Genomic DNA, 20,872 nt, shown 5'->3' with positions numbered 1-20,872 from the left:
TTGTGGTCCACATCAGCATTATGGCTGCCCTCAAAGGGCCAGTTGTATCTTTAAGACTAGGTGTCAAGAACACCCCACATCAGATGTCAAAAGCCCCACATCATCAGCAGTCAAGAGTCCCCCACCATCCCTTATAGCACAGTGCACCCCCCTTAACTTGTGCTGCTGCCAGGAAGAAGCTGGGGGGGGGGGGGGCAGAGCTGGGAAGCAGAAAGTGCAGGGTCTGGAGGAGGGCTGAAGTAAGCTGCCAATATCTGATCAATGCTGAGACCAGAGGAGGTGGAGACGAGGGGGTGTTGTGGCTGCACGGAGAAGTGCAGGATCTGGTGGAGTCCTGTCCTCCTCTTTGCTGCCGACTACTGAGATGGGAGGTGTCACAGCTGCAGGACAGGTGCGAGGACCTCATGAATTGGCCTGGTGGGCCAGAATAGGCCCTCGGGCCTTGTGTTTGACACATGTGCCTTAAGGTTTTTTTTAACCTTTATGCATTCTACTCACGAGAGTGAAAAACCTTTGTGCTGCAGCACCTTCCCAGACCCCCCCTTTTTTCTTACCTGAGCCTGGTGCAGTGGTGTGCATGAGTGCAGTGGCTCCAGCCACCGTATCTCTCCTCATTGTGCAGATTGATGGCAACGGGAGCCATTGGCACCCACTGTTGTCAATCAAATCCTGTGACACGGGATTGGGGAGAAGACGCGCTGTCTGTGGCAATGGACGCAGCAGCAGGACTTGGGAGCATGCATTGAAAGTGGCTTTCTGTGGGGGCACCCTCCAAAGAGGAGGGGCCTGGAGCACCGGCTAGAGACCCCAGAAGAAGAGGATTGGGGCAAGAAAAGCTTTGTGCAAAAGCATTAAACAGAGCAGGTAAGGAAGTATAGATATGTTTGTTATTTAAAAAAAAAAAAAAAGCTTTAGATCGACTTTAATCATCAATCAGCTGCTGAGTTTGCAGGAATGAGAAAAGTGGTAGGGTCTGTATCCCTTTAAAGGTGATTTCTCTCTGGGTGCAACTCACAAAATCTGATCTGCATCATAGTGAAGATTTCAGGGAAAATATTTATGCCAATCACACAAGCAGGAAATGACATTTCTGGGGGGCGATTTGTGTTGTCATATTGCATTGTACTTTGCAGAAATTATAGCGTCTGCAGATTAAAAAGGAAAGGTCATTTTATAGAACATATATAAACATTCAATTACAATATGACTTGTGTTACAATTGTATACACCATATTATTTTTTTAATTTGTTTTTTTCCCCCCAAAGTGGAGTGAGCTGAAGCTGAAAAGTAATATTTGTGTGTCATTTATTAAGCCATTTCCTTAAAATCAAACAGTAGAATTTTGATGTAGCACTTACCGCAGTGGGCACACATGGGCAGCTTCTGTACAGAACTGCAGAAATAGCAGAAAGCCCGGTTCTTCTGCCGCCTTCATTGGACACATAAAGAAAAAAAAAAAAAAACATCACATAACCCAGCTTTAACAGATCATCGACAAGATGTTAGAAAAACAGCAACGGGAAAGAAAAGGGTAATAAAAACACACAACCTACCTTTGGCATTTGTCACATTCCTATAAAAATAAAGAGAGAAGTACATCAGAACACAAACAAGTATTTACATGACAATTTCCCAACAGTGTTTACTTAAGCTGCACTTTATGTTCCAGAAAAAATAATGACTCCCGTGGTGAAGATTATCGTACTCTAACATATACGCTTACCAGGCAAGTCTATGCCCCTGTCACTAGAAGGAAATGTAAATTATTCCTAGTCACACAGAGTTATATCTTTTTACACCTGCTTATAACAAGTACCCAAAGGACCCATGACACATTACAGCAGTCAGGGGAGCAATAGGTATGACGACTGCAAAGCATCAATTATATATTATGGATGCTTCCTGAAGAAAAAAAAAAAAACACAAAGCGACTGTAACTTGGATCGATTCGGTCTTGTCTAGAAAACATAACTTGTTCTTTCTCCATGGACTACTGTTATTATTTTTCTAAATGCCACCACTGCATTTTTTTGTTATCAAGTGCTTTGTTTTCTTTTATGAGAGCGCAATGGTAGAGCAATGGCAGAGTCAGCCGTAGCAAATCACTGACATCCTGAGGTCAGTTTAAAATGCTAAACACCTAATTTTTTGTTAGGTTGAAAAAAGTCCATCTAGTTCAACCAATACAGTGTGTGTGTGTGTGTGTGTGTGTGTGTGTGTGTGTGTGTGTGTGTGTGTGTGTGTGTATGTATGTATGTATGTATGTATGTATGTATGTATGTATGTATGTATGTATGTATGTATGTATGTATATATGTATATATATATATATATATATATATATATATATATATATATATATATATATATATATATATATATATATATATATATATATATATATATATATATATATAAAAACATACATACACACACACACAATCCTTCACCCACAGTTGGGACTTTGTTTGCACCATTAGCACTTTAAAGTGGAGTTCCACTCAAGAGTAGAACTTCTGCTTATCCATCTCCTCTCCCCCTCCGGTGCCACATTTGACACCTTTCGGGGGGAGTACCTGTTTTTGACAGGTATTGTTCCCCCATTTATGTGAGATGGGGCCGCAGCGCGTCTTTCAGGAGCTCGGCCCCCTCCTCCTTTCTCCACCACCAGACCAATTAGAAAAAGCAGCGTGTTTCGTGCATGCGCAGTAGGGAACGGGCTGTGAAGCCGAAAGGCTTTACTGCTGGGTTCCCTTACCAGGAATGGCAACCGCTGCACCCGTTTAATTTGATGATTATGAATTCCATATGCATGTAGAATTTCCAAGCGCTGCACTGCTGAGTGACAGAGTGGATGACATTGTAGATAGAAAAAAAAAGGAAGGAACATTGAGCTAGGGATGAGCAGAATGAAGAAACACTGCAGGGTGGTGTAGCACTACAAGGTGGACACTCCCAGATAGTAATGTGGGGGGGGGGGGTGAACTGTGCTTACACCTGTAGTCCCTCGACACCGAGGACTGAAGGAACCATGTCCGAGTGTTACGTCTAATCTAGAACGTACTTCCTTTAAGGCTTATTCAGAGAAGAATATGTAATAAACAGAGGACCTTGTTAGCAGAAGCTGGCAGTAGGATCCTGTGTTTAAGTTGTTCTTATGCTGTAACTATGTGGCCAGTGTAGTCAGTAGCGCTGCCAATGACGATTACATTACACACTACTGATGTTTACATATTGGCCTTGGAGGAGTCAAGTATGTAGCGGTGCATGAGCAAAATGACCTCGGGCAACCCTATGTGACTGAAAGCTAACCTATGGTTATTAAAACATTATTTAAAGCGGTTCTCCACCCTAAAGTGGAGTCCCGCTGATCGGAACCCTCCCCCCCTCCGGTGTCACATTTGACACCTTTCAGGGGGGAGGGGGGTGCAGATACCTGTCTAAAGACAGGTATTTGCACCCACTTCCGGCCCGGCATTCACGGGCAAAAGACGGGCATTCCGTCACATCCCCCCCGTTGTGTGCTGGGAACACTCGGCTCCCAGCACACAGCGGGAGCCAATCGGCGGGCGCGGCGCGACTCGCGCATGCGCCGTAGGGAACCGGGCAGTGAAGCCGCAGCGCTTCACTTCCTGGTTCCCTCAGCGTGGATGGCGGGGGGAGCAGCAGAGAGACGAGCGATCGCTCGTCCTCTGCTGCGATCGGCGCTGGACTCCAGGACAGGTAAGTGTCCTAATATTAAAAGTCAGCAGCTGCAGTATTTGTAGCTGCTGGCTTTTAATATTTTTTTCCCATGGCACATCCGCTTTAACCACTTCCCGACCGCCGCATGTAAATGTACGTCCACAGAATGGCACGTACAGGCAAATGGGCGTACATGTACGTCCTTGCCTTCTAGCGGGTGGGGGGTCCGATCGGGACCCCCCCCCCGCTACATGTGGCGGTCGGATTCCCGTGGGGAGCGATCCGTGACGACGGCGCGGCTATTCATTTATAGCCGCTCCTTTGCGATCGCTCCCCGGAGCTGAAGAACGGGGAGAGCCGTATGTAAACACAGCTTCCCCGTGCTTCACTATGGCGCTGCATCGATCGAGTGATCCCTTATATAGGGAGACTCGATCGATGACGTCAGACCTACAGCCACACCCCCCTACAGTTGTAAACACACACTAAGTGAACACCAACTCCTACAGCGCCCCCTGTGGTTAACTCCCAAACTGCAACTGTCATTTTCACAATAAACAATGCAATTTAAATGCATTTTTTGCTGTGAAAATGACAATGGTCCCAAAAATGTGTCAAAATTGTCCGCCATAATGTCGCAGTCATGAAAAAAAAAAAAAAAAAATGGATGATCGCCGCCATTAGTAGTAAAAAAAAATAATTTATAAAAATGCAATAAAACTATCCCCTATTTTGTAAACGCTATAAATTTTGCGCAAACCAATCGATAAACGCCTATTGCGATTTTTTTTTACCAAAAATAGGTAGAAGAATACGTATCGGCCTAAACTGAGGAAAAAAAATTTTTTATATATGTTTTTGGGAGATATTTATTATAGCAAAAAGTAAAAAATATTGAATTTTTTTCAAAATTGTCGCAGAGGTGATCAAATACCACCAAAGGAAAGCTGTATTTGTGGGGAAAAAAAGACGCCAATTTTGTGTGGGAGCCACGTCGCACGACCGTGCATTTGTCTGTTAAAGCGACGCAGTGCCGAAACGCAAAACCTGGCCTGGGCATTTAGCTGCCTAAAGGTCCGGGGCTTAAGTGGTTAAGAAAGAATGCACAAAAAGTTATCTTAAAATATAATTCCTGAATATCTAAATGTATGCACAATTCTTAGAGGTAAGGTGGCCGGTGGGGGTCAATGCACTGGTTTGCACAGTGTAGAGAGATTCTCTCCCCTAGGTTATGCATGTGGAAACACCAAACATTCTGATCCCCCAAATTGGTTCCACCAGTGAGCCCTGCATATTATATCTAGTGCAATGGTATATACACTCTATTAAAATAGAGTAAAACTTTGAGTTAAAGCAAAACTAAACCATTGATTTAACCTTTAACAAAGTTTAACGTGCCTGGAATGCCAACTGTCACAATTGCTTGTGCTCTCAACCAAACTGTCAAACCATGAAATGTCTGGGGTCATAACTGATCACATGGGTGGCACCATGGCAGATTTAGTTCCACTTTAACCAAGCCTTCAATGTTTTTTTTCCACACAATTTGCTATAGTCATTTCTAAATCATCTGTTATTGAGCTCAGTCTGGACAAAATTTGAGTATTACAGATGCCCACTTAGTGCTCTAGAACAGAGGTATCCAAACTGTGGCCCTGTGCTTGCCTTTCTCTGGCCATTGGGGCACTGTTCCATCCACTGACACCAACAATTGGGCATATGTCCTTCCAATGACACCAATGAAGGGGCACAAATCCTCCCACTGACACCAACAATGGGGCATAATTCTTTCCACTAACAATGGGGCACTATGCCTTCCACCGATACCAACATCTGGGCATATGTCACCCCACAGACACCAATGAAGAGGCACAATTCCTCCTAATGCCACCAACGATGGAGCACCAGTCCTACCACTGACATGGAGGGCATTATTTATCCCATTGATACCAGGACATTTTCTACTTCCACTGGCCTCAGTCCGGCCCCCAGAGTCTGAAGGACAGTATAACTGACCCTTTGTTTAGAAGGTTTGGAGACCCCTGCTCTAAAAGAAGACGACTTAGTACTCTAAATCAAAAGTAGTCATGAAAAAAGTCACCTATAGTAGGCAAGATTAATTTATGCAAAGTGATACTTTATTATAATGAATAAACTATAACTGTCTCCTAGACCAAAGAATCAAATTGATTTCTTTGGACATTTACATTTACTATTATATGGCACCAAAAATGTACAATCTAAGTTGCCCATCTCTTATGTATACATATATGCACATACTAAGGCCAATTAACCTAGCAGCATGCCTGGAGTGTGGGTGGAAACCAGAGTACCCTGAGGAAGCCCACACAAGCACAGAGAGAACATACAAACTCCATTTCCTTATGGTGCTAATTTTTGAAGTATTTTGTAAATATCAATTTATAGGTATATGTGGAGGTGGTAATAGAATGAAGTCATTTTTGGCAAAGATCAAACATTTTATAAAAGTACATGCCTCCAATCATGGCTTCACCTGGTTCACTTTGCTGCAGTCCACCCACCTCTATGCATCGCTTACACCCTCTGCTGGACGGGAAACCTGTGAGCTAATGTGCATATGCGCTAACACAGTCAGAAAAAAATAAAAATGAATACTCCTCCTCTGCAAGGTATTTATTTATTTTCTACAATGGTGTCCTTGTGCATGCACAGTAGCAGACAGGGTGCCACACTGTTAGAGGCTGCAATTGCCGCTCCGAGGCAAGCAGTCTACAAAAACAAAAACTACCCATGGTAACCGCTGCTGGATACGCACTAGGGCCGAAACAACTAATCGATTAATCGACAACTAATCGATTATGAAAATAGTTGTCAACTATTTTCATAATCGATCAGTTGATTGGTTGGCCTGCATATAGAATGCATTATTTGTTTACATATCAGGAAATACAGTGCAGAACACGTTCAGTACAGTACACCATCCATACATGTCACTAAGTGCCTGAGAATTTGTGAAAGTGTGAGGCGCATTGCCTCATGGGACATGTAGTCCTGGGCAGGAAGTGAGTGGTTTTAAAGGCAGAAGTTTTTTTTTTACCTTGATATAGCGGGCGCTCTATACTATACTTTGCAGCTTGCTATTGAGGCACTCTGAAGGCAGGAGGACCCAGAAGCATCGGTGAGGGACCCCAGAAGTGGAGGATCTGGGCTGCTCTGTGCAAAACCATTACACAGAGCTGGTAATATGACAAGTTTGTTTAAAAAAAATCACTAAAGACTCTGTGCAGGGAAGATCAGCATCTGAACCCAGAGAAAGTGGAGGTAATAGAAGGCATTACAATTACTGTAGTTCGTTATTTATATTTACCACTGCGTATAGATATTTAAGAATAAATTGCTTTTTTTATATTTACATATTAACTAAATTGTACACCACACTTAAAGATTATCCGATTAATCGAAACAATAAATCGGCCAACTAATCGATTATAAATATAATCGTTAGTTGCAGCCCTGGTACGCACAAAGTGCAGAAAAGCAGGGAACAGCTGCAGTTGCTGGTGATCTGTCATTATAGTGAATGCAGCCGCAACTACCCGCTAAGAGCCGACGATTCAAATCACACCGGCTTTAATCGCTGGTGTGAATGTAGCCTTAGGGTGACAATATTCAGCTGGAGGCCTAAATTTCTGTCAACAAAACCTCCAGCCTGTACGTGATAACAGCATGATCCCGTGGAACATGTCATCTGTAGGGACCCTGGCTGTTGGTGACAGCCAGGATTTTGAGAGTAGGCATCTGCACAAAGCAGTTCTCAAAGGGGAGGACATTTATTATTATCCTTGCTAAGGAACATTGTGCTAGAAAAGCCAATAAACATATTGCAGGCGGGAAGAGGTTAGGATCACTGGAAGTCAGTGGACGCCATGGTATATCTTTGCATGTTCCACCACTGACAGTTATGATATCCATGCAAAATTTCTAAATTCTTTCACTCAGGTGTCTGACAGCCAATTGCCTAATGAAGGGGCCCTGCGTGGCTCCGAAACACTGCCGTATGTGTACTGTGTGGCCATGCGAATAAAGCTTTGGACCCTTTTGAGGAATCCTTGGTGTGCTGACGACATTTCTACACTTTGACAGCCAAATTAGGCTGCTATTTTCTTCACATACACTGCTGCAGTCTTACTGAAAGTGTATTGGATAATAAATTTTGGTATAGAAAATAACTTGTAACTACGTACCATGCCCCCAACCACCCCCCCCCCATTTTTGTCACATTAAAGTGCATATACTAACTTCCTTAACTTCTCATATCCATGTCATCAAGCCCTCGAAATCACTGGTCATTGTCAACAATACCTATTGTTAACAACTGCACAGTATATGGCACTCTTCAATGTAATAGCATTGTTCATTGTTGATACACTGCTTTTAGAAAAGGCAGGTGACGTTTTATTTGCAGGGATTCTCACACAGTGGTGATGATAGGTAAGGGAGTGACAGTAAAAGTACAAGCACAAGAAGGTGCCCAGGAAGCTAGGGTGGTGGACCAGGATTTTTGGTGATGCATCATGACAAGGTTGCTTTATGTGACTGATAATACAAAACAGTGGTACAAGTTGCTGATACATTTTCGATTTTAACCACTTCAGGCCCGGACCAATTCTAACACTTTGTTTCTACATGTAAAAAATCATAATTTTTTTTCTAGAAAATTACATAGAACCCCCAAACACTATATATGTTTTTTTAGCAGAGACCCTAGAGAATACAATGGCAGTCAGTGCAACGTTTTATCTTGCATGGCATTTGCGCAGCAATTTTTCAAACGTGTTTTAAAAAAAAAAAAGTTTCATGATTAAAAAAAAACAAAAAAAAACAGTAAACTTAGCCCAATTTTTTTGCATAATGTGAAAGATGAAGTTACGCCGAGTAAATAGATACCTAACATGTCAAACTTCAAAAACTAAAAATCCCCATAGGCCATCTCTGTTAAAAAAAAAAAAAAATCCCCATAGGCAACGCTTTAATATTTTTTACTGGTTACATGTTTTGAGTTACAGAAGAGGTCTAGGGCTAGAATTATTGCTTTCACTCTAACGTTCGCGGCGACACCTCACATGTGTGGTTTTAACACCATTTTCATATGTGGGCAGGTCTTACGTATGCGTTCGCTTCTGCATGCAAGCACACGGGGACAGGGGCGATTTAAAATAAAATGTACTTAATTTTTTAAAAATTTTAACACTTTAAAAAAATAAAAATGTGATCGCTTTTATTTCTATTACAAGGAATGTAAACATCCCTTGTAATAGGAATATGGCATGACATAACCTCTTTACAGTAAGATATGGGGTCAATAAGACCCCATATCTCACCGCTAGGCTAAAAAATAAAAAAAAGGATCACCGCTTCACAACCGAAGCAGCGCAGTTTTTTTGAATGCAGAGGTCGGGCGTGACGTCATCGCGCCTGGCCTCCGACGATCATAGACACTTCGGCGACCATCTGGTCTGCCGGAAATCTCTATGTTCACCATCCGGGGCCGGCGGGTCCTATCACCAACTCACCGATCGCACAGGTGAGTCGGTAGAAGCACCGGAGGGCGGCAGGACGTCGCCTTTTGCCGCCCGTAGGAACGATCAAGCGGCGGAACAGCCGCTATGATCATTCCTATGGTGTAGGGAATCGCCGGCTGAAATGACCAGTTACACTTACCGGTAGCTGTATTTCTGGTAAGTCTTACAGGACGGCACCCTGAGAGATGACTGGCTTCTCCTGACAGGAAACACAATCAAAAAGAGGTTAAAAACCCCGCCCCTTCCCGTGCTCCTCAGTTTGAGATAAAGTATGAACCCACCAGTGCACGGGAAAAACACCACAGAAAATATAATACAAACCAATAATGTATCACAAGGGTGGGAAGTAGGCCTGCCGTCCTGTAAGACTTACCAGAAATACAGCTACCGGTAAGTGTAACTGGTCATTTCTCTAGTCGTCTTCCAGGACGGCACCCTGAGAGAGAAGCAAGTAGCTTCAGGCCTACCTTAGGGCGGGACCACTGCTTGCAGGACCTTTCTCCCGAAAACCAAGTCCTGAGGTGACAGTAGGTCAACTCTATAATGTTTCAGGAACGTGTTCTGACTTGACCACGTCGCTGCTCTGCAAATTTGCTCCACCGAAGCTCCGGCCCTTTCTGCCCAGGAGGTTGCTAGTGATCGTGTGGAGTGTGCTTTAACATTAGGAGCTACCTTACCGGCTTGTACATAAGCTAAGGAAATTGTCTGCCTAATCCATCTAGAAATAGAGGCTCTGGACGCTTGAAGGCCTCTTTTCTGACCCGAAAAACAAATTAATAGATGAGTAGAACGTCTAAAGACTGTAACTCTTTCTAAGTAAGCTAATAGACATCGTCTAACATCCAGACAATGAAAGGAAGCTTCTCCTTCATTCTGGGGATTTGAACAAAAAGAAGGGAGGATTACTTCCTGTGACCTGTGGAACTTTGTCACTACCTTAGGAAGATAAAGGGGGTCCTGACTTAGAACAACCCTGTCCTCAAATAAGCGAAAAAATGGCTCTTTAATGGAGAGCGCCTGCATATCACCTATCCTCTTGGCTGTCGTGATTGCCAAGAGGAAGGCAAATTTAAAGGTGAGTAACCTGATGGGGATAGTGTCAATTGGCTCAAACGGAGCCTTGGTAAGTTGGTTTAACACTAACGAAAGATCCCAGGGTGGAACCCTAGAGATCTGGACTGGGGACAACCTGTCTCTGGCTATAAGAAACCTTTTGACCAGGGGGTCCAGGGATAGACGTCTATCCAAAAAATACGACAAGGCTGCCACCTGAACCCTTAGAGTCCTTGTGGCTAACCCCTTGTCTACTCCATCTTGGAGAAAATCTAAGATGACCGAGGTCTCCTGTTGAGAATTCTGTCTCTCTGAGCACCAGCGAGAGAAGATACCCCAGGTTTTGGCATATATACGCCTAGTGACTACCTTCCTACTGGCTAGAAGCGTGTCAATAACTCTCTCGGAGCAGCCCTTCTCCCTCAGGTTCCGCCTCTCAAGCACCAGGTCGTCAGCTTGAAGAAGCCGGGTTCTGGGTGATAAATCGGACCCTGACGAAGAAGGTCCGCCCGGACAGGGAGAAGTAGGGGAGGCAACACTGACCCTCGCTCTAGAGCGGGAAACCAGGCCCTCTTGGGCCACCAGGGTGTGACGAGAATGAACTTCCCTACTGCTAGATTTACCTTCTGCAGGACTCTCGGAATCAGGCTCAAGGGAGGGAAGGCATAGGCTAGCTGGAACCTCCATACCTGTGCCAGTGCATCCACCCCCTCCGAGCCGTGTTCTCGGGAGAGAGAGAAGAACCTCTTCACCTTCCGGTTTGCCCTGCGGGCGAAGAGATCTATCTCTGGGCTGCCAAAGTGCTGGCATATTAGACTGAAAATCTCTGTATTTAGTTCCCATTCTCCCTGGAGAATGGGATGGCGACTTAAATAGTCTGCCTCCAGATTGAGGGTCCCTTTCAGGTGTACCGCCGAGAGTGAGAGAACTCTCTGCTCGGCCCAGCCCAGGATCTCTAAGGACAAGTCTAGAAGGGTGCGAGATCTGGTGCCCCCCTGATGGTTGAGGAAGGCCACCGCGGTCGCATTGTCGGAAATGATCTGGACCTCCTGGTCCAAGACTCTGTCCTCGAATGCCTTCAGAGCCTCTCCGACCGCTAATAGCTCGCGGTAATTTGAAGAGGCCCCCTTCTGTCGTTGTCCCCAGGTACCCTGGGCACGGAGATCGTCCAGATGTGCGCCCCACCCCCATGAGCTGGCGTCCGTGGTGATCCTGACCGGATTGATCTGGCCCCACGACAGACCTTGCTGTAGGTTCTGTGGGATGAGCCACCAGCCCAGTGAGAGCTTCACTGGTTCTGGGAGACTGACTCTGAGCTCTAGGGATTCCCTTCTTCCGTCCCAGGAGGAAAGAAGGAAAAATTGGAGGGGTCTGGAGTGGAGCTGAGCCCACGGGACTGCTGGAATACAGGAGGTCATTAGGCCTAGAACTCTCATGATGTCCCTGAAGGAGGACTCTACTCCTTCTAACGTTGATCTGACCACTGACATGAGACCCCGGATCTTGTCGTTGGGTAAAAAGAGCTTCCTTTCCAAGGAATCTATCAGAAACCCTAGATAGAGTTTCTTCTGCTCTGGAAGGAGTGAGGATTTCTCCTTGTTGATGATCCAACCCAAGGACTCGAGGGTAGTCATCACAGTGGCTAGATCCGAAAGAAGGAGATCTCGACTTTGATTGTATAGCATCAAGTCGTCGAGATAGGGAACTAACGCTATCCCTTGTAGGTGCAGGAAAGCGATCGCCTCCGCCAGGACCTTGGTAAAGACCCTTGGACTGGAGGCCAGTCCGAAAGGAAGGGCAGCAAATTGCCAATGCTGTACTCCCTGGGCGGAGGCGATCGCAAACCTGAGGAACCTCTGATGACCCAAGAAGATTGGGACATGGAGGTACGCGTCTCTTAAATCGATGGTGACCATGAATACCTCTCTTAGTAGGAGCCTCCTGAGGCTGTAAATACTCTCCATTCGAAACCTCTTGTGGAGGAGGGAGGTATTCAGGGGTTTCAGATTGATAATCAATCGAAATTTGCCTGAAGGCTTGGGGACCACAAAGATGTGGGAGTACACTCCCAACCCTCTCTGGTACACAGGGACTGGAACTATGACCCCCTGTTGTGCCAGTTCTGAGACATTTTGCAGAAGGCCTGCTGACTTGAGAGGGTCCTTGGGTAAGTGAGTCAGAATAAAGTTTGGAGGGGGAAGCTGACGGAACTCTAGTTTGTACCCCTCCCTTACGATTTGGAGAATGTGGGGACTTTGAGTAATACTCTCCCACCTGGGAAGGAACTGGGAGAGTCTTCCCCCGACCTTCCCGTCATTTGGAGTCCTTGTCGCTGGGTTTTGGATTGGAAAAAAGGATACCCCCTTTTTGTTTTTCCTTCCCAGCACCCCAACGTCTGTTGTAAGGGGCCTTCTTCTCCGAGGAACGGTTCTTACCTCCAAACCCCCCCTGGGGGCCTCGAAAAAACTTTTTCTTGTTTTGTCTAGGCTTAGTAGGAAAACGCACCCCTTTTTCTGAGGACCTAGTCAGGGCCTGATCCAGGCCCGTACCGAAGAGAAGGGAGCCCTCGAAGGGAAGACCACAAAGGCGGTTCTTAGACGCAAGGTCCCCATTCCACATCTTGACCCATACTGCTCTTCTGGCAGAGTTGAGGAGGGCTCCTGTCTTTGCGGTAGAACGTACCGTCTCTACTGAGGTGTCTGCTAAATAAGCTACTGCGCTCCCTATGAGCTGAAGGGATTCTAGAATCCCCTTAGAGTCTGAACCCTGGGACACATGTTCCATCAACTTGGAGATCCAGGAATTAGCATTCCTAGCAATACAGGCCGAAGCCAATGCGGGGCTCAAGGCAGCCGCATTAGCTTCCCAGGCCCTACACAAGGAGGTCTCTGCCCGCCGATCCATAGGATCTTTCAAGTTGCCTGTGTCCTCAAAGGAGAGGTCCGACTGTTTGGAAATTTGCGCGAGGGGAGCATCTAATCTAGGTATTTTAAAAAATTTAGATTCCTCCTCCTCTTTAAAGGGGCAACGTCGTTTCCAGGTCTTGTATCTTAAAAGCTTTTTCTCTGGTTCTGCCCATTCCCTGAGGATGATATCCTTAAGGGACTGATGTACCGGAATAGCTTTGGCCTGAGGTTTAGACAGGCCTTGGTATAACCTATCCTGTGTGGAGATTTCTTCCGTAGACTGTGGAATCTCCTCGGAGGCGTACACTGCCTCAAGGAGACCTTCCATGTCGTCGGCAGCAAAGACATATCTGCCTGTCCTAGTATCCTCATTTTCTTCTTCCGCCTGACCAATAGAACCTTCCTCCTGGGGAGGAATCTCTGAATCTTCAGAGTCAGATACTAAGGAACCAAGGGATTCCTGGCGGACTCTAAAAATCTGCGAAGAGGAACTTTCTTGAGAAGAGGGCCCTGCGATGGGGGCTTCAGGCTCTTTGCTCTTTAAAGACACATGAAATTCTTTAAGAGTAGAGAGCATCTCAGACTGGACCTCAAGAAATCCTTTCAGAATTTCAGAGGTCTCCTTCCCTGCCAATTTAATGATACATTTAGCACAAAAGGGTTTGGAATAATCTGAGGGTAACTTGCAACTACAATAGCCACATTTTTTGGAGCGACTAGTGTCCTTAGCTGAACGACTAGCACCCCCCTGGGCAACAAAATCCTCCCCTAGAAAGAAAAGGATACACAGGCATGTATGTAAATACTAGGGAACAACTACTGGGTCCCAGCCCACCATACCTGTGTCCAGGAAGACTCACCCCCTGTGGTCTCCTCCGCAGCCGGGGTCGTAGACGACCGGACCTCTCGCTCCATCGCGTGAGGATGAAGGCGCCGCTCTCTCTCGGCTGCTGCTGCCCTTTCGTGTGTCTCCGGTGCCGTGGGAAGCCGACTGGCGTGTTGGAGCTGCAGCGCGCCATCTTTGCTGAGCCGACCCGGAAGTGACACGCGCCGCGCGTGTGACGTCATTGCCCTGCGCCGCCGGCTCCTGTGAGACGCCGGTTTTGGCGCCAAATTCGAAAACGGCAATGAACGCTCCAGGGAATCCAGGACGACCCAGTCGCAGCCCCAGACCGCACAGAAAACCCCCACCACCGGAGAGAGCCTGACCCACAGACCTCCAAGGTAAGGGGAAAGCTCAGAGAGAGAGAGTGGATCAGCCCCTGGAGCTCCAGAATAGCCACCTATCCCCAGGAGACTCCAGCACTCAGGGGGGTTCTTCAACCCACATAGTGAGGCCCCCCTGAGCAAGAAGGGACCCCCTAGGAATGGAAATCTTCGCTAAACCCAAAGGCTACCCAGTGCCTGCGGTTCAGTTCCCAGGGGGGGACCACCAGCCCCAGGCCTTAGGTCAGAAAAAAATAAACGTTTCGCTGTGGGGAAACACAATCAAGAACTGAGGAGCACGGGAAGGGGCGGGGTTTTTAACCTCTTTTTGATTGTGTTTCCTGTCAGGAGAAGCCAGTCATCTCTCAGGGTGCCGTCCTGGAAGACGACTAGAGAAAATGCCGATATCTGTAGCTGCAGGCATCATTCAGATAAAGCCCCACAAAGCCCAGGACGTCATATGACGTCCTCTGGGCGTCAAGTGGTTAATGATAAACTCATAAAACACAAATACTTACCATAGAAGCATTACAAGGGTGTTTGGCAAGGTCTACAGTGCCTCGAGCAGCTTTCATCTGTTTTTCCCTTTCTTTGCGACTCTCTGCCTTCTTACGGGCACCGGTCTTCTTTTTGGGCATTTTTCAAGCAGTCTGTCTGGGGAAAAAAAAAATAAGCTTATGTTATTTTATTAGCCAAAATCTGATCAAACAACATTCATTAAAAAAAAAAAAAAAAAAACAACAGTATAATTTTTTTTCTGTAGCCATTAAGCAACGTCTAAACAACGTAGATCAGAACATAGGGCTCAGACCTCATCAGCTGAAGAAAAAAAAATGATCTAATCATTTTCTAATACAGTCCCCAAAACACATAGGAAATTCAATAAAGAGTGCTTCTCAAACACTAAAGCTAGCCATACAGGTTTTCATTTCTTCAATTGAGGAACCTCCCCTGCCAGCTATTGTACTGGGACAGCCGCAGCACCCAGAGTTTTCTGAATACCTGAACAGTGACTGCATTCAGTTTTCACTGGCACCTTTGACTTTTCATACCATTTTTATGGAGCCAGGTGGTGCTGACAGTGCCACCCATGACTTTAATTTTAGCCGATTAAGCAGGCGATTGTACTATAAGCTATAATCGAGGTGTACTATAGGATTCCATGAAAGAAAAGTGCTCTATGAACGAAGGAAGCAACCTTAACATTTGTCTGTTCGATCTCAATTCATAGATCTCTTTTAATAATAGAAGCTATAGTACAGATTCTATGAATAGGGAAGAGGGGGAGGCAGAAAGGATGAGCATAGGCAACACTCTTGATTAGTGCCTGCCACAGGTCCAGCACTGGTATTAATCCCCACAGCACAAGAAGATTACAGCTGCAGAGTATGGAAGGGGGGCAGAGGACTTCAGATTTCCACTGTAAAGACCGACACTAGCACAAGGGACAATTTGCATTAAATGTAAACGAAAACTAAAAACCTAAACAAGTCATTGTAAAGGTTTTTTTTTTCAATAACAAACATGTTATACATACTGTCCTGTGCAAGGGTTTTGCACAGAGCGGCTCCGATCCTCCTTTTCTGGGGTTCTCCGGTGGCACTCCTCCTCATCGAGTGCCCCCACGGAAAGCTGCATTCCATGGGGGCACCTGTGCGGGCGCGCTCCCGAGTCCTGCTGCATCGTCCATTGACACAGACAGCAGAACTCGGCCCCGCGTCACTGGATTTGACTGACAACAACGGGAGTCAATGGCTCCTGCTGCTATCAGTCTATGCAATGAGGACCCGAGACAGCGGCGGGAGCTGCTGTGCTCATCCAGGTCGCTGGAACGATCAGGATGGGGGGCTGCTGAATGGGTGAAAAACCTTGAGGGTTCACAACTCCTTTAAAGGACAACTGCACTTTTATTTCAGCCCCAGCCATAAAAATAAAAGACGTTACATCGCACATTCCCAGTGTGTTCCAAGACAGATTTTTTGTCATGAAAAAACTGTACAGTACCAGGCAACACAACACCTGCCAGCCTATAACGGGTGCACAGAGCCAGAATTAACCCATGAGGAATGTTTTCCTCCCCCGGGACATACCCTATTACAGCAGGGATCCCCCCCCCAAACAGCAGAGAAGCCCTACATGTTACTAAGTGTAACAATGCCCCTGCGATCCCTCACCAGCATTTTCTACCGTGCATGCACAGCTCCAAGTACATACTACAGAAACCTGTGAGCAGGCAGGTAGGTTTATTTTGTTGCAGAAGAGACATTGCTTATCTGTGTTATCTGAAAAGGACCTGCATGCTCACAGTCTTTTTTTTTTTTTAATCTTTATTTAAACTTGGTTTGCATCTGGAATAAAGAGTTTGACAAGATACATCAGGTCTTGTGATTCTTAATGACATAGACAATTGTGGTTAAACACGCCATCATCGTAATCCTGCACAATCACTGTAGAAAACAAGATTTGACAGTTATTAGTACAACATCTTTTAAAAAGGATATTTTGTATCTTGGAATCAGCAGTAATTTACAGCATTGCACATTAGCAAAAAGTCAAAGGTAAACTTGCATCACGTTGAGAAACTTGAACGGGAAGTCTTTAAGTCAACATCACTCAAAAAGGGATGTTCCGTCAGTCACATATACTATGCTGGTGTACACAAATTTTGTCAATATATAAAGTAAGAGAGGATGAGGAACGGTCTTAGGAACGAGGGTAGGGCCGCTTCCACAGGTTAGGAACACAGGCTCCATCGGTATTTAGGGAATGCTTAAAAGAGAAGTAAAGGATTCCACCCCCCCCCAAATCATACTTACCTAGGTGGATGCAGCATCAGTTCCCTGGCGCCTCCACACTGAGAACCGAGCAATTGAACGCTGCCAATCACTCAGTTTTCAGAGCTCCGTGAGCAGAGAGCTGTAGACTTTCAGTCGCTGGTTCTCTGCTCTGCTCCTCCTCACTCACTTGAGCACTGAGCTGTGGAGGGGTGGGGGCGGCCATCTCAGGCTCTCACAGGCTCGCTGGGAGGCCGAGACAGGTGTCAGTCCAGGCACCTGGTGGATCCAGACTCCATGGTTGGGATGACGCAGTGCCTGGACTGAAATTGGTGACGTTAGCAGAGAGCGGACTTCAGCCCGCTCTCTGCTGAAAATGGGTTACAGGAGCGCAAAACGAACTGCACTCCTGTGATTCATAGAAGTCCAGCCAAACAAGCTTTGGCTGGACTTCTCTTTTAAGGGGGGATTTATAATAACATTTTCAGGACAGAGGTGTCAGGTTTAAAAAGACAGCCGCCCGAGTGTGGAAAAGGGGAGAAGTCTGTGAAGTATTGGATTAAGTGCAGGACTTGCTGCCAAAAGGGGCGTATGATAGAACTAAGGGGCGGCCGATATTCACTTTTTTTGAAGTATCAGTCAGAAACTTACCGATATTGCTTCAAGGGGTTTGTACCAGGGTGATGCCTGAAGCTGCGTGCATCACCCCAGTACTGTTCTTTAGAGCGGACAGTCAGCTTTCTTGTAATAAGAACTGATGCGGCTTAGCAGCCGCTCGGCTGTTATTGCAAGCAGCTGGAGGGGACGTCCCCCCTTCCACCGAGAGGCCCAAGCAACCAGCCGGCACTTCCGCTGGCTGGTCAAGACACGGCCAAAGCTGAGGATCTAGTAACCCGGAAGCGATGTCATGACATCACTTCCAGATTACTGTATCCTAAAAGGCACCAGTTTAAAAAAAAGAAAAGCACCAATCTTGAACACTTTCAAGTGCAGGGGAGGGGTTTGGGGTCTTATAGACCCCCTGATCCCTCCATAAAGAGTACTCGTCACCGCCTATTACTGTCACAACTAATCGATTAATCGACAACTATTCGATTATGAAATTGATTACTATTTTCATAATCGATTAATCGGTCAGTAACAAAATGGGTTAAAAAAAAAAAATGAAAATTAGCCCTTTTATAGTACAAAAAGCTGCATGCTAGTTCACCAGTTCAGGTCCGATTACAGCCCATAGTTTGGGCTGAAATCGAACCTGAAACACACCAAAAAAGGCACACGTTTTTCCGGCACACCGCACCGGACCCGCTGCAGAGATATGTGAACCAGCTCCATAGAGAGCCAGTCACATTCTCCTGCTATGCGAATTGAATGCAGGGGAAACCCACATCCAATTCACATAGGTGTGAACCCGGCCACAAATTAATGTAATTTCTGAACGAAAACCACATACACTGTCTGAAAATTCTTTTGACCAAGAAGTTTTCTATTTCTAAACTTCCCCGTCACTGTGGTTGAAAACAAACGTTGATTCGACCCCATTGACAATAAGAAAGTTGAATGAACGTTCTTAAAATTATAATTTCTTTGAAGGAAGACGTTGCATGGCCATCAAATGGCTTGTTTCACATGTGTAGCACCATGGCAGTTGCAAATTAAACAGAAGCAGCCTGAAAAGCAGGGGTAGCCAGCTTCGGCCCTCCAGCTGTTTTGAGTCCCATGAGACATTGCAAGACCCTGACAATCACAGGCATGACTCCTAGAGGAAGAGGCATGATGGGATTAGTAGTTTCAACACAGCTCGAGTGCTGAGGTTTCCTACCCCTGCTGTAAAGAATAGGAGGGTTTCACTCCTCTTTAAGGCTGTCAGCCTCTACAAATTTAGCAGTCCCTTAAAAAAAAAAAAAAAAAGAGTGTAACTGAGCATGTGCAGAGCAGGGTGAGACAGTATAGACACTTATTTTTTACATAGCTATAACCTGCAAAAGAGGCCAGCCTGATGTGGTCTAGAAGGACTTATTTTCTTAAAGTTCCACTTTAACAACTAAATGATCATACACCTACCTAAACAATCTATACCCAAACGGACGGGCCCTTGCCACTGACAACTAATCAGACGGGGCCTTTGCAGCAACTAATCATACGGGGCCCTTGCCACTGGCAACCAATCGGAAGGGGGCCCTTGCCACTGGCAACCAATCAGACGGGGCCCTTGCCACTGGCAACCAATCAGACGGGGCCCTTGCCACTGGCAACCAATCAGACGGGGCCCTTGCCACTGGCAACCAATCAGACGGGGCCCTTGCCACTGGCAACCAATCAGACGGGGCCCTTGCCACTGGCAACCAATCAGACGGGGCCCTTGCCACTGGCAACTAATCAGACGGGGCCCTTGCCACTGGCAACTAATCAGACGGGGCCCTTGCCACTGACAACCAATCAGACAGGGCCCTTGCCACTGACAACCAATCAGACAGGGCCCTTGCCACTGACAACCAATCAGACAGGGCCCTTGCCACTGACAACCAATCAGATGTCCCTCGCCATATATAGCTGTCAGCCAATCTAAAAGCCATTATAACAGGGGTGCAAACTTTAGCGCACAGTGAACAATATCGCCTTAAAGGGGTCTTGTGACACAAAATAAGACACATGACTTGCTGAATAAAATATACAATGAATATGAGCTGAAACCCCAGAAACTAGCAATTGGATATCTGGTGGCATTCTGTATACTGGAGATTAGGAGCATACATGAGCAGGGACGGAGGTAGAAATCTTAGGAGTGTCCCTAGAAATGGAGGCCTGTAGGCAGCTGCAGTGACGGGGAAGAGGTCTATGACATGGGAATGAGGCAGAATGACGAACACTACTCACATATGTGACACTCTACTAAGCTTTAGTATCACCTAATAAAACCTGTACCGCGCGATACGGTACTATCAGCGATCAGCCGTGACATACCTGAGGCCCTATGTACTAGTAATATCAGCTTCACCATGCACCGGAAACGCCACACCGCTCACTGCTGGTCGCGCATGCGCAGTACACGCGGTGGGAGATTTTGATACATTGGAACTTTTGACAGAACACTGGCAGACACCTGTGCGCAGACCCCTGACGCTTCACGTTACTTCAGCATAGCCAGCCAATGGCTGGGCCGCTCTCAGTTTGCTCCGCCCAACTAAGTATATATAGAGAACTCTAATAGGCTAAACCGAGATCTTCCCAGCGAGTCAAATGACAAGGAGCAGGCACTAGAGGAAAGACTCGCTTTGTTTTAGTGTCTCCAGTGTAGTAGCCATAGAAATGTCTCCTCAAAGCAGCGCTGAGATGTCGGAGATTATTCTGAGTGATGTAGTAGGGATTATATCTTTCAGACATAGGAGTTTTATAGACGTATACATTTATTTGTAAACCATTTAGAGTGTATCTTTAGACAATGTTTCTTTCTAGTGTCAGATAGAGTAGGGAAGGGTTAAAACCCCTCCCTGGTTGTTGTTGCTGTGTTGGGATGTTTCCTTTACTTCCTGTCAGAGACACAACAGGAAGTAATAGGAAATCTCCCAAAGTAAAGGAAATCGCCCTCTTAGTTGTCCCTGACATGGGTGTCCCCTTTGAAAGATTTCCCTACCCCTTGTTCTGGAGTAAATTTTAGCTGTACCCTGTTTTCTTTCTTATTAA

The 20,872-nt window shown here is 46.0% G+C and overlaps 1 protein-coding gene across 2 annotated transcripts in view; it reads right to left on the bottom strand.

Moving 5' to 3' along the window:
- Window positions 1-20,279, bottom strand: part of ZNF330 (zinc finger protein 330) — a 48,650-nt gene extending 28,371 nt beyond the window's left edge. The window contains exons 1-4 of one of the 2 annotated variants that reach the window (XM_040331366.1): window positions 20,153-20,279; window positions 14,933-15,068; window positions 1,555-1,574; window positions 1,360-1,430 (exon numbers count right to left, since the gene is read on the bottom strand). In XM_040331366.1, the coding sequence (XP_040187300.1) occupies window positions 1,360-1,430; window positions 1,555-1,574; window positions 14,933-15,052 (211 nt within the window). In that variant the 5' untranslated portion in view covers window positions 15,053-15,068; window positions 20,153-20,279. The remainder of the gene's footprint in view (window positions 1-1,359; window positions 1,431-1,554; window positions 1,575-14,932; window positions 15,069-20,152) is intronic. The other variant, XM_040331358.1, reaches the window with a different exon arrangement.
- Window positions 20,280-20,872: the final 593 nt, after the last annotated feature.

This window comes from Rana temporaria, chromosome 1, assembly GCF_905171775.1.
Source record: "Rana temporaria chromosome 1, aRanTem1.1, whole genome shotgun sequence".
NCBI lineage: Eukaryota > Metazoa > Chordata > Amphibia > Anura > Ranidae > Rana > Rana temporaria.
Note: the sequence above shows the minus strand (reverse complement) of the source record. Positions and strands in the feature narration are given on the sequence as shown.